General features: G+C 34.9%; 3 protein-coding genes across 3 annotated transcripts; 2 read left to right on the forward strand and 1 right to left on the reverse strand.

The window, feature by feature from the left end:
* Position 1: 1 nt before the first annotated feature.
* LOC124633823 (nuclear receptor-binding factor 2-like) lies at positions 2-1,275 on the forward strand. The gene is made up of 2 exons (XM_047169184.1): positions 2-136; positions 220-1,275. Exons 1-2 carry the CDS (start codon positions 113-115, stop codon positions 991-993), a joined length of 798 nt encoding a protein of 265 aa, XP_047025140.1. The 5' UTR covers positions 2-112; the 3' UTR covers positions 994-1,275.
* Positions 1,276-1,450: 175 nt separating this feature from the next.
* Positions 1,451-5,477, reverse strand: LOC124633822 (transmembrane protein 127-like). Its single transcript, XM_047169183.1, has 4 exons — positions 5,273-5,477; positions 4,494-4,727; positions 3,840-4,139; positions 1,451-3,426 (listed from the first exon to the last, which is right to left on the reverse strand). Exons 1-4 carry the CDS (start codon positions 5,295-5,297, stop codon positions 3,146-3,148), a joined length of 840 nt encoding a protein of 279 aa, XP_047025139.1. The 5' UTR covers positions 5,298-5,477; the 3' UTR covers positions 1,451-3,145.
* A 6,967-nt stretch (positions 5,478-12,444) lies between these two features.
* On the forward strand, positions 12,445-13,836 carry LOC124634137 (octopamine receptor-like). Its single transcript, XM_047169561.1, has 2 exons — positions 12,445-13,294; positions 13,385-13,836. Exons 1-2 carry the CDS (start codon positions 12,445-12,447, stop codon positions 13,834-13,836), a joined length of 1,302 nt encoding a protein of 433 aa, XP_047025517.1.
* Positions 13,837-14,268: the final 432 nt, after the last annotated feature.

Consider the following 14,268-nt stretch of genomic DNA (forward strand, 5'->3'; position numbering starts at 1 on the left):
ACAGAAGAGTTTTGTTTGACATTGACATAATAATATTATTCATTCACGAACAGTAGTAAATAAATAGTTTTTTTTTTTTCACTGGAAAGTAGTTTTGTAGTAAAATAGAGTAATGGAATCACATCCACTTAATCTGGTAATGACTAAATTCTTACAATTTATTCCATGGGGAAGTTATACTACCGCTTAAAACTAGTAAATGCTTATTCCTGTTTGCAGGCCCATCAACAACACCGTCGTGCTGAGGCGCACCTGATAAACAATAGGTATGACGAGGCGATGCAGTGCCATCACAATGCTGCTGAACTATTACTGGACGCTATGAAGTCCACGACGTCGTCAGTCGCACTTGAATCTATCACATTGCAACACAGTTATCATCTCAAACAAAAAGATCTCATCAAGAACAAAAAGGAACAATACGAACGAGTCAAAAAAGCAATGGACAATATCAAAGGTTTGGGGAAAGATCCCACCTACAATATTCAAGCAAATGATAGTTCTAAAGTCCAAGTCGCTATTTATAGAACAATAAATGAAGCAGATTCTTTGTTATACACTTTAATCAATAGAAATGCTGAACAAGGCCAAGTGAAAGACGCAGTTATTAAAACTGATGTTGTTGATGGTAAGAAGAATGAAAAGGGTCAGGAAACTGTTATAGAGGAGTTGCAAATACTGAATCAGAACCTACATTCTCTTGTGGAACAGTTAGTAATGCAAGCAGAAGTACTTAAGGATGAAAACATGACCTTAAAAGAGAGGGTAAATTATTTAGAAAAAGAAAGGGTCAAGTATTTGAATCTTCCGTCTACTCAGAATGATTTATTACAAAGGAACTTTTCCAATATCATTATAGGAAATGAAGGTGTTCAAAATGATTTTATTCAAAAAATGCCTACATCTAAAGAACCTCAGCTGGGCAGACCTATCAATGTAGCGGACAGAGCGGCTCTGCCTCATTTTGACTTGAGTGCACTGAAAGATTTATAATTGAAATGGACCTGTGAATAAATATCTATTCATAAAAATACACTTAGATCGTTAATTTTATTTGATTTTGTTATTATTGAAAGTATTTTTTTTTTTGTATAATTTTGCTCATTTAGAAATTAAATCAATACATGGTGATTTTATAAGTCTATTTAAGTAAATACATGTTTGTAGATCTATAAATTGTTTTATGATTTCTTAAAACTGCCATGCTTGAGATATATTTTCATTTATTTGTTGCTGTAAATAGATAACCATGACATTAAACTGTTAGGTCATCAACAGGTTCTTTTATTTTAATTATATGCACTATTTTATAATAAGTTGGTAAAAACTACCTGTGTACTAATTTGTGGTAGAAAATTTATAGGGTACCTAGGTATATGAACAATTGCAAGCAACAATTTTATACTACAGGGATGAGATTTCAGGAGATTGTTTAGAAGGAAAAAAACAATTTTGTTTATAGATATGTATTGCATATTGGTCTTACACAAAAATAAAATTTTACTCTTGTTTTAATGTAAAAATAAACTTCCCAGTTGATATACTAGGAATAACTATTCTTACCCCTATAAGGAATCTATACATTAACAAACAATAAAACTAATAACATGCTCATATTTTTGGTAACATGAATATTATACAGGGATGCTACCATTACTATTTACTATTACTCATACATCAATTTTAAATTTAGGTATATTTTGTCTAGTTATTTGTGGCAGTCAAGACCACAAATTATATTTACTAGATTCTAAAAAGCTCATTACATTGTATCTTTTGGATGAGACAGATCTCTCGATATTTTTTGTATAATTATGCCCTGACTCATGCCCTTAAAATACACAATTGTTTTGGCTCTAGTAGTTTGTTTTTTTTTATTTTGCAACATATTAATTGTAATGCAAAAATAAGTATTAGTAGTATTTATCATCAAATTTAACAATATTTTACTAAATTACAATGGCATCATTACCATTCTATAACATTAAAGGCATTAAGTGATGGATTGCTTTAATTTCAAATTGGAAGAGGTCATTAAATCATAAGAAGGTGATAGATATACACATGTAGTAACAAAATGACTCTTTCATCATTTCAATATGAGACCAATACAGAGTAAGTTAATGACATGGGGAATAATGTTTTGATAGTGGCCCATTATCGAAATTAAAGCATGTGCAATTAGTGTTTCAAAGATAATCTATTTGTTAAAGTATTAATAATGATAAGATAAAGTCGTAAACACGAAACAGGTAAACGTTTGGAGATATAAATACATTTGGCATTTCATAGTCATTCACGTAGTCTGTTATTGTAACGGGATAACATACAAACGTACCAGGTAAATCCAGTTGTATGATCATTTTTGGAACAGTGGACAGACTGAATCAATGATTGGGTACATTTCATTAATATACAATCGTTACAATTTAGTGTTACTCAGCCCTTAATCTATAAAATTATACCACCTAATTAGGCTATAAATAATAAACAGAACTTTTATTATTTTATCTTAAAGCATTTCGAGAAATACGACATGAATAGGCACTAAAATGGCAAATCACATGTAGAAGTGAACAGTAGTCATTAATTAACTCACAACCACAATATATACATACATAAACCAAAATTCCATTTAAATTTTAGGCGTTTTAGAATAGATATAATTAAGGTTACCTATGCATAAATTTAACATAAAGAAACATTCATCACAATTAAAGTAAAAAACATATATTACCAACTTTGGATTTGTAAGTCAGAAATCCATTAAACATTTTTTTATCCATAACAGCTGAGATTACTTCCTTCCATCATACTTTCATTAGAAGTTTGGCTAGCACGAGTTTTTGCGAAATATATTTGTAACAAATTTTGTTCAAAAATATTAGTAGCATTACGGCATGTGCGTATTATAACTAAACATCAATATGTTTGACATTCAGCAATTTGTAGATCTCAATTTTATTTAGCAAAAACTTCTTCAGTAGCTCCATAGAGGCTCCAAACATCTCATGAGCTTTAACTTACCTTCAGCATTGGACTTATTATGCCGATATAATTAAAATAATAAATACTGTAGATTACAAACTAAAAATACATCAATATTTGGGTGATTCGAGAAGTGAACTGGATAAGTTTAGGAAAATTAAGGAGAATAAGGGGGAGGCGGTGGAAGAACGGACAGGTCATCAAATGGGAAATATTGTTGTGTTCCGAGTACTGGTGGTGCGTACGGTGGGTGTATGGTGGGCACATAGTCGGCACTAGGTGTGTACGGTGGTAAAGTGGGCACGGCAGGCGTGGGGCCTACACTGTGTGCCTCATATCCATCCCAGTCTTCCATTAAATTTCGCCTTTGAACATCTTCATCACTAGATAAAGGAGCACCCCAAAGGTTGGCAGCAGATGCTAACAAGGCCAGCGCACCTGTAATATTTAAATTTAAATATTTAGTTTAGTAAATTCATAATTGATTGAAATGAAATACTTAAATCCCCTGACTAAACCAATTAATTACGGAATTATAATATTCTATAAATAGACACAATACACATTTGTGTTAATAATAATTTGTAACTTACTTAAGTTACAGATTGTTAAGAATTATTGAACAGGAAAACTCAACTACTGGCCAACCTTGTCACATAGGAAATCCATGGCCTTATCTATTTTTTTTGTAGCAACTCAAGCATTACACTAAACAAGGAATTTGTTCTAAAAACAACATTTGAATGAACTATTATTATTATTCGTTGATATGAGTAGCAATAGACTTAAAATTAAAAGGTTGCTATTTAGTAATCAATTGGTCGTTTAGTTTTGCAACAATTGCAACTCACCAGCCCCTGTAATAGTATAGAATCCATACTCATAATCCACTTGTATTGTATTTGGATCACTGTTGTTTGCATTTCCAAGCACAACAGTTGTGTAGTAACATACTCCGACAATAGCTATGACCCAAAATACACACATTATGCTTGGAATGGCATTCCTTCTCAACATTTTGATGGCTCTACTGTTGAGGCTTGTGAGGTTGATCAGGGTACCAATACATGAGCACAATAGCACCATAAAGCATAGTAATATTAGAACTCTCATAAGTGTTATAGTCTCTGGTGTTGTGCATGGAGGTAAACCTGCAAAACATTGTTAAATAATAAATATATATGTATAAATACAATTCTTAATCATTCAAGCTTAAGAGGAAACATGAATTTACAAGGTTATGAGCAAAATATTTCTAAAAAGGAAAACCAGTAACATTTGCCTGAATTCTAGGTGCCCCAAAGATGTAGGATAAATTCTTTTGTTGCCTCAGCAGACTTGGGAGTTTGTTTCAGTTATGTAGAAGTTTACAGACAATATACATATCAGTTTTCTTCTTAAAACATGGGCAAATGGGTCTAAAGAAATGTATGAAAGTAGTAAGTAGTTGTTGTATGTAATTTCAAAAGGTAGGTACAAAAGTACTGTTTCATCATCAAACTTACCATTATAGTCAGATCTAGGATCATACTCAATACTCTGGCGACTATCGTCATCATCATCATTATCAAATGAGAAAAATTGTGCTAAAGACAGGCTCTGTGTACAGTGCAGGCCTTTGATCCTGAACCAACTGGGCTGAACAAGAGCAGCACAAGTCAGGAGAAATGTGGACACATTGAACAGTGCTGCTATTTTGTTCAATTCCTTATCTTTAAAAGGAAAAGGCATTTTGAACCCTGTAATCATAAGTTTGAATTGTGTTATTCCTATCAGCATATAAAAGCTATTAGCTACATTAAACATGAGGAAAATGTATGGAGTTATAGGTAAAATTGGGTTTTTGGTAAAGATAAGGTGTGGATAATAATAGTGTACTTATTAGTGCTCTTCAATGTTTTATAGCAAAATGTGATGTATAGTATCTGCTTTCAGTAAAAGTCAATCATGATTGAGCTATAAATAGGTTCACACCTTAGGGGAGGCGTATCTTCGAGGGAGGTCGACTGGCTGCTATTAACTTAGGTAGTCATTTTCTAGCCAAATATGTTGCCTATGTAATTGATACTATGTCGTAATGGAAATACGTACGCAGCGTTTTAATAACATTAACTCAAGGAAAAGGTCATACGCACGGTACATCACAGTTATAGAAAAACGTTGCAAGAAAGAACTCACGTACAGACACATCGTGAAAATGTAGTTAAAGTGATCGTTAAGCTAATTAAAACACTGAAAATATCCAATATCTGAGTAAAACAGTCAGTAAGATTGGACGTCATACCTCGGATCCACGATAAACACCCCATTATGTTGCACTTATCATTTGAACAATACACCTAAGTAAACAGGAGACACTTTGTATATTACTCTTGCTGATTATTATGTTTTGCAAGCGCAATATTAGACGCGATATTTTACTAAACTGTGTTTGTCGCGTTTCGTCTCCGCTAAATATTTTGACAGCTAGCGCAAAAGGTGTAGAACTGCAAACAGAAAAAATCTTGTCACATGAGAATCAAAATAATCGGATCGGACTTCTCTTTCGCTCTAACGGCAACAGCATAGCACACAAGCGCCACTTGTTGCTAAACTTTTTTGACAGTCTTAATATCCACTCCTTTCCAAGCAGCCTGAATTTAATTTGAAATATAACTTTTGTTTTCTTCTTTAAATGATGAGTTATCATTTATCAATAATATTTTAAATAGTACTTAAAACATATTTTTGAAGGATTTTTTATGTAATAAAAGCGATACATAAGAGTTCTGAGTAGTGACCTCTACCGTTCACAAATGATACTTGGATTGCCCTCCGGCCTATTCATCTAATAAAGAGAGCTGTAGATGGCGTGCGATGACTGTTTTTTTTTCAGCAGAGGTTTTTTGTTTGGAAACGTAAAAAATCGTTTTATTATTACTTTTTTATGTTATATCTATCCAATGGCGGATTTACAAATTTGCCGCTAGTAGGCCCCTAATGATTGTGAACTTAATGATATTTCTGTCAGTTACCTACTAGATTATTTTTGCAACCCACTATGTACCGAAAAGTTTAATGTTGACCTAACAAGTTTATTTGACAGCGACTTTAAAGCGTATAAGCTCTGTAAATTTTAAACGGCTCAGCCGATTTTCATCAAACATGTCTGAGAACGCTTGCCCGTAAAACACCTGTAATACAAAAAAAAAAACTAAATTGAAATCGGTTCATTCGTTCGGGTGCTATGATCAGTGGCGACGTGGCATCGGGTGGCACCCGGGGCGGACTACCTATTGAGCACCCAAAAAAAAAAGACAAAATATAATCACGGACTAAAATTGTAATTGAAGCAGGTACTTAAAAATCGTGTAGAAATCTCCAAAACTCAAAAAAAAAAAGTTTTGGAACAGTATAGTACCAAAACGAGTTAAAAAAAATCCGCCGTAAAGTGAAAAAGTCGCGAGCGGAGCGAGCGCGAAATTTTTTAGTTTTGGGACACAGAAGTACCCAAACAAGTGTGAAAAAAACACTGCAAAGAGAAGAAGCCGCGAGCGTAGCGAGCGCAAAATTTGTGAATTTTGGGACGCAATGATACCTAAACAAATTAGAAAAAATCACTGTCAAATTGTGCGAAATTTTTGAGTCTTGGAACACGAAAATACTCAAACAAGTTTGAAAAAAACCAGTGTAAAGTGAAAAAGTTGCGAGCGCAGCGAGCACGAAATTTTTTGAGTTTTGGGACACAAAAGTCCTCCACCTCCTAAACAGAAAGAAATCGTCAGCGAAGAGCGTCAGTTGTTTTTGCTACTTCGGTGCTTTAACTTTTATTAGATTGAGGACTCGAAGAGCGCAGAGTAAACCAGAAATGATGAAAAAACCGCGAGCGAAGCGAGCGAATTTTTTTATTTATTTTTATTGAAACGCTATTGGAATATTTTAAAATTCATGATCACATAAGCCTAAGTATATGTTTATTACAGTGCGCTTATTAATAGTTTATAATTATTTTTTATAGTAATTATTATTCGTAATATGGATTGTGTACTCGTATAATTATTAAAAAAAAAACTGTAAAAAAACAATAGCTAAATTTGCCGCCCTTCCAAATTTGCCGCCCTAGGCACTGGCCTACTTGGCCTATTGGTAAATCCGCCACTGTATCTATCCGATACCAAAGGTTGGAAATTCATAAGGTAAGGTAGTACCTAAGAGAGTACATAGTGGTAGTCGGTGCCTTATGGATTAGATAAGGGACTACATAAGGAAGTATACATAATGCTCCTGCTCCACCTGCGTCTTAACGCGTAAAATTTTGGCGTTACGCAGATGTGGCCAACGTTTTAATGGCATTTTATACAAATGGCATTATTAATAGCATTAAACGCTAAGCGATAACTCGGGTGTCGGTTTTTTGGACACATCAAAGGGTTTTAGTGCGTAGCTTAGAACGCTAAGTGATGTTGGCTACATTAATGCCATCTCATTGCACGCATGCAAGGACGAGTGTAGATACTTTGTTTAAGCGGTAACTGCATTTTACGAGCACGATAATGGAATGGTCAAATGAGAAAGCTTTAGTTTTTAGAATTATTTTGTGTGTCTAAGTTTAACCTCTTTAATGTGTGTTAACGCGTTACTTCATGAGGGATTAACTCTTGCGGCATTGTAACCTAAGTGTAGCCAACACGCATTTTTAATGCAATAAGTAACGTGTAGTTGGCCATTGACATTAACGTTAACGCTAACGCAGGTGGAGCAGGAGCATAAAAGAGCGGTAGTTAGATAGGGGTCATTCATAACGGTGTAAACAATGTAACTATGTACACAAGGAAACAATTAAGTATCTACACAAGAGAGTACCTACTTGAGGTATCTATTTACTAAGATAGGTACCTCTGCTTACCTACCATAAAGGAATAGATGTAGGTAACCTAAAATGATTTAATTTTTAGTTATGTCGAGCCCTACCCAACTAAGCACTTTGTTAACAACCCAAATTGAGGTTAGTTTACATTCTAACCGGGGAGTTTCGTAGTAGATACCTTACCTACCTTATAAACATGACAGGACAGTCTTGCGAAACTGATTATTCAATTAGAAGTTAGGTTGGTTAAGGTTCAACGACACGAGTAGGTACCACGACAAGGTATCTTTGCTAATAAAGCGGGCCAAAGGAAGCGCGCCGACCGACACGCACGGCCGCGAGTCTTCTTGTCTAAAAATAAACCGGCCAAGTGCGAGTCGGACTCGCGCACTGAGGGTTCCGTACAAATCCTGTATAGATAAAAAGTGAGTCTCGCGCCAACCGTTCAGTTTAGAACAATCATAGTTATGGTAATTACGTGAGAGTCAAAATGGTTAATATTTTTTATTTTATAATATAACTAAAATAGTAGGCCAGTACCTTGTAAAAGTTATTTTATTGAAGTTATTTATATACAACATTTTATAGTCAGAATTATCATTCAGAAATTTGATTGAAAATAACTAATTATGTCTTAAAGGTCATTGGGCATATCTGACCCGCTTTGTAAAAAGTGGCGGACATGAATCAAAGTAGTTTTAAATCGTGGAGAATGGTATGACGTTTCTTTGAATATAATATTTTATTAAAATTCCATGGAGACGAATGTCCAGGATCGTTTGAAAAATATAAAAGACAAGCAGTTTCAGAGGATTGTACAGGTTGCAATGCTAGTTTTTATTGTTAAAGAATTTTCATAAAGAAGGAAGATGCCAATTCGGATGGCCAGGATTTGATGAGGATCTGGAAACCTTGAGAAATCGAGGGCAACTCTTGAATATTGTAGGCACGCATCGAGTCATAACCAGACATGTGAGTGTATTTTTGAGGGTACTGGTAAACAGTGACCGTCTTACCACAAAAACTTTTTAACGTCAGTTTAAGACTTGTCTAAAAAAATGTCAAATTATGACGTTGACATAAGGTTCATTTTGGAGACACATTTTTTTTAGACAAGTGTAAAACAGTTGTTAAAGTTTTTGTAGTAAGGCCATGAAGGTTTGGAGCTGATTTGATTATGGAGACTACAGAGAGTCGAGGGAACTCCTGAACGGCTTATTTTATTCGTATTGGCGAAGACTTTCCACATAGATAGGTTTGACTGCCATTGTGGGATCGATAGCAAAGATCAGATATAGTTATGGGAACTCCTTTACAATTTATAACGTAACCTTGTGTTGGAGCTTATTTTATTTTAGGTGATGAGAATTCACTACTAATGGGATCTTTTATTTTTGAGGGATTCATCACCTAACGAGCCCCAGTTTCAGGTTTTTTTCGAAACTGCCTGACGACTTGTAACTGTCGAATTGTAACAACGACTGCTAGAGAGTAGGATTCGGGGCTGCTGGCTTTACGTTTCTAGAGCCTTGACAAAAGTGTAATTCTGCCCCTTTCTTTGTTTTATAAAGTCGGCTTTATTTTATTTTGTAGCATTTTACAAACAAATCTAAAAAAGCAACAAGAAAACAAAAGCAAGAAAGAAATTAAAAAGATGTTAGGTGCATCGGTCTAGAAGTCGGTGTCTAGAGGATGCATCTATATTTATTTAACCACCGAGATCTAGACCGATAAACAGTTTTTTTGTTGTTTTTAGAAGTTGTATTTTTTTTTGCAAAAAGTTTTTATTTTTAACTTTTGTGAAAAGTTCTTGTCAATTCGAATAATATAAGCCCAAACACGACGTAACTAAAACATACCGTTGAGGAGTTCTCTCGACTTTCTCACGTCTCCATCATCAGGTAAGCTCTAAACCTTCACTGTTTGATAGTATCACCAGACATACATCTGAGAATCAAGTTTTAATCCTATGCATGCCTACAATTTCTGATAGTTGCCCTCGATTTCTCAGGATTTCCATCATCAGATCCTGACCTGATGACAATGGAAATAAACGGCGAGTATACTCTTTCACTACAAAGAAATGATTTCTCAAATCCGTCAAACTTGGTCGTTTAAATTTCCCCATTGAAATGAGGAAAATATTTGATGTTTACACCTGATTTTCTCTTGATTCCCATGGTTCACATTGATGCGACTAATGCCATAGTAAATCAGAGCCTTTATCATTATACTGCGCTATATTTCGTTCGTATCCGCCGTGGGTATGGTTTCCATACTAAGGTGCCCAATGACATTTGAATGATTTAAATTTTTTCACAGTTTAAAGGCTGAATTATATTTAAGAAGTGTTTGATATGAATTTCAACTTTAATATCTCTACGCGTTCATGTGAAAAAGGGTAGGTAGTAAGTTTATAATTATTTAAAAAATATTTTATGTCATGTAAGCAAAAATAATATTTTAATATTTTATGTAACTTCAAATTTATCATTTTCGCAATTTTTCCTTTATCTCTACTATATAACGTTGCTTCGTGCCGAATTTCAAGATTCTGAGTTCACGGGAAGTACCTTGTAGGTTTTGATTCCCTAGCGTGTGGCGGAAATTCGTCTAAGGTGTCGGTATAACTGCTGTATCTTTTGATCGTGTTAACTTAGAAGTTTGATTGTTTCACTGCCTAAAGGGACAATAGACCTAGGTATTTGGTATAAATTTCAATTTGATACCTTTATTCGTTCGTGAGAAATAAGGTAGTAAGTTTCATTTTATTAAAATATATTTTTTATAATTTATAACTAAAAAAATGTGGCTATCGAAATTTTTCCTGTATTTGCATTATATGACAATGCTTCGTGCCAAATTTCAAGACTCTGAGTTTACGGGAAGTATCCTGTAGGTTTTGATTCCTTTGCGAGTGTCGAAAATTTGTTGAAAATATCGACATAATCGGCTGTATCTTTTGATTGGCTAGGCTTAGAAGTTTGATATTTTCCCAGCTTAAAGGGACAATAGACCTGAGTATTTCATGTGAATTTCAGCTTGATACGTTCACGCGTTTTTGAGATAAAGGGTCTTGACAGACAGACAGACAGACAGACAGACAGACGGACAACAAAGTGATCCTATAAGGCAGTGTTTCCCAAAGTGGGCGATAACGCCCCCTTGTGGGCGCTGCAGGTCTCAAGGGGGGCGGTAAGAGACCCAGAAAGAAAATGGGGGCGTTGTGTAGAGGCCTGGGGGGTGATTTGTAATTTTATTTAGCTAGGAGGCCTCTTAGACAACGACTGCATGAGCTTTCGACTCTCAACAACAAATTGTGAACATCAACTAAGTAATATGAATTAAAAGATTGCTCAAACTCGGTTCTATATTTCTCTCCGCGTAGTTCATATATCTGTCCTATTTTATTGAATATACAAAAAAATAAAATCATATCAATGTCTGTCGCTTCGTTTCGTAATTAAAGTAGACACAAACAAACAAATAAAAAGGCAACAGACACATTTTCGAAGAAGTTATAGTGGTTTTTAAATAGGTGAAAAACCGACCTAGTGCGAGTCGAACTCGCACACGAAGGGTTCCGTACCAGAGCAAAAATGAGCAAAAAAAAACATGTTTGTTGTATAGGAGCCCCCCCAAAATATTTATTTTATTCTAGTTTTCAGTATTTGTTGTTATAGCGGCAACAGAAATATCAAAAAATCTAATCTGTGAAAATTTCAACTCTCTAACTAACATGAACCGTTCATGAGCGAAAACAATAGGGTCCCGATTTACCCTTTGCGTACGGAACCCCAAAAAAGGGGGGCGCTAAAAAAATATTTATTCTCAAAGTGGGCAGTAGACAAAATAGGTTTGGGAACCACTGCTATAAGGGTTCCGTTTTTTCCTTTTGAGGTACGGAACCCTAAAAATCATCAAATATTTTCAGGAATTTTATTTTGTAGAATAGTTCCCTTATGTAACGTTCTGTTTCCAAAAAAAATCTTAACTTTGTAAGTAGGTACCTACATGAAACGTAGATACTCGAAACAATAAAATATTTATACCCTAATCTAACTCTCACATTCGATAGGTGCACTATAATTTCAGCAGAAATAATATCCACATACTTATATCTACAGGTCATCTGTAATCCCACGAAAGGTGCTCTAGATAGGTAGTCGTATAAAAATAGACTGAAAGCTCTCACACTGCCCCAGGCGTCCACGACACTGACATGGCTATATACAAAGATCTTTGTATCTCTGTCGTGAGAACACACGTTAGATATACACGGTTAACTATGCATGTAGTTTATTTACAAGTATCTCCGCTATGTGGGTCGACTTTAAAAGTCCCCTAGGTCTCCAGTCTCATACGAACCGTTTGGCTGCAAAGAATTATTCGATTCTGCAGCTATTGTTTTTCAAAAATACCAAAAGTGTATAGTAAAAATGTATTCATTTGATTCTTTAATTAATTAACGGCAAAGGAGAACAATCAACTTTTGTGTAATAAATGAAAAACGAGGGTCTACTATGTTTTCGGTTCCCGAGTGACAAAGATGGAAAATTAATTAAAGATACTTTTGCGCATATTTTAGAGAATCATTATATTTTAGCGCTATGAATGACATTTTGATTAATGTAGACTATTATTACGTCTATAATGCTTCTTCATTCAACAATAATGATTCCTTATACAATTTGTCGTTGGGAACAGAATGTTATTCGACTAACCTTCTCTACAACTCAAGTTTTGGCTTTGAAATAGCCGTCCCAGGATGGGAAGCATTAACTACAATAGTGATGTTGGTCATAGTTATAGCAGGAACTGTTTTTGGAAACATCCTGGTAATACTTGGAGTTTTCACATATAAACCCTTGAGAATAGTGCAAAACTTTTTTATTGTGTCGTTAGCAGCAGCCGATTTAGCAGTGGCAGTGTTAGTGATGCCGTTAAATGTTGCGTACATGACATTAGGACGATGGTTGTGGGGCAAACAATTGTGTAAAATGTGGCTAACTTGTGATATAATGTCGTGCACTTCGTCGATCCTGAACTTGTGTGCTATAGCTCTCGACAGATACTGGGCAATAACAGATCCAATTAATTACGCTAATAAGAGGACATTGGAAAGAGTAGTGTACCAAATAATTGGAGTATGGATCCTGTCTTTGTTAATAAGTTCACCACCTATTTTGGGTTGGAATGATTGGCCAAATGAGTTTACCGCAGATACTCCTTGTCAGTTGACCTCAGAACCCGGTTATGTCGTGTATTCATCGCTCGGATCATTCTTTATTCCTCTTCTTATTATGACAATAGTGTATATCAAAATATACATAGCCGCAAGAAAGAGATTAAGAAAACGAGTCCTAGTAACGCGCATTCAAAACAAAAATCCGGTGTTGGTAATACAAAGTCAAGAAGAAAGCCAAGAAAATAGAGACGATTCAGACAATGAATCCGACAGTGGAGCGAGTATTAAAAGATGTCAGAGAAAAGCATTTATAGATATAAAGAAAAACTTCTTTGTACCTTTTCTGTTACTGAATGATCCAGTTGCGCGTCAAACGATTGAATCGAATATGCACCAGATGCAAGCAGACGTTTCACCAGGTAGTTGTGGAAGTTATAAAACGAAAGTAGTTGGTTCTTTGAAGAAAATGAGCCACAAGAATAAGAAGCAGGAGAAGCCTTTGTTGGCCAGTGTCAATAAAAGCGGCGACGTAGTAAATCAGTTCATTGAACAAAAGCAAAAGATCTCCCTGTCTAAGGAGCGCCGTGCTGCGAGGACTCTCGGGATCATTATGGGTGTATTTGTTGTCTGTTGGCTTCCATTTTTCCTAATGTATTTAATATTACCCTTTTGCTCATCTTGTTGTCCTAGTCTAAGGCTCATTAATGTAATCACGTGGTTAGGGTATGCCAACTCAACAGTAAATCCATTAATTTATACCATTTTCAATATTGAATTTAGAAAAGCTTTCAAAAAGTTATTAGGCCTGAAATAGAAAAGTTTCAATGTAACACTTAGCTTTTATTTTGACGGAATTGTTACCAAATATTATTAGTTTTAGCCAAAATATTGTACAAATTATATGCTAAAATTTAGGATGAACGTTTTTAACGTTGTTTTAATTAAGATTTTAAATAATAGAGCCTAAACAAAACGTAGTTAGGTCGAGTCTCGTCGACAGACTTCAAGCCTCGTTGACAATCGTGCGGACGGTCCTTAACAACTGGCTTGAGGAGACTCGACCACTTACGCCTCGTATGTATAATAATAATACTTCACATAATGTTATACACAGCTAGCACCCATTGTATCTCTTCATTCATTTGTTCGGTTACTAAATCTGAACATTGTTCTCGACTGTGTCCAATTAGATTTCTAAATTGGTACTATTATAATATTGGCATTGTAACCCTTGAGTAGGTAGATG

The sequence above is a fragment of the Helicoverpa zea genome, chromosome 10 (assembly GCF_022581195.2).
Source record: "Helicoverpa zea isolate HzStark_Cry1AcR chromosome 10, ilHelZeax1.1, whole genome shotgun sequence".
NCBI classification, from domain to species: Eukaryota; Metazoa; Arthropoda; class Insecta; order Lepidoptera; family Noctuidae; genus Helicoverpa; species Helicoverpa zea.

Excerpts from the sequence above, each read along its gene's own strand:
- LOC124633822 (XM_047169183.1), bottom strand. The coding sequence starts at position 5,297 with ATGGGGTGTTTATCGTGGATCCGAG. Across the intron at positions 4,728-5,272 it reads GTGTTTATCGTGGATCCGAG|GGTTCAAAATGCCTTTTCCT; the intron begins GTATGACGTCCA and ends TTATGATTACAG. Across the intron at positions 4,140-4,493 it reads TCCTAGATCTGACTATAATG|GTTTACCTCCATGCACAACA; the intron begins GTAAGTTTGATG and ends AATGTTTTGCAG.
- LOC124634137 (XM_047169561.1), top strand. The coding sequence starts at position 12,445 with ATGAATGACATTTTGATTAATGTAGACTATTATTACGTCTATAATGCT. Across the intron at positions 13,295-13,384 it reads TTCAGACAATGAATCCGACA|TTGCGCGTCAAACGATTGAA; the intron begins GTGGAGCGAGTA and ends TGAATGATCCAG.
- LOC124633823 (XM_047169184.1), top strand. The coding sequence starts at position 113 with ATGGAATCACATCCACTTAATCTG. Across the intron at positions 137-219 it reads AATCACATCCACTTAATCTG|GCCCATCAACAACACCGTCG; the intron begins GTAATGACTAAA and ends TCCTGTTTGCAG.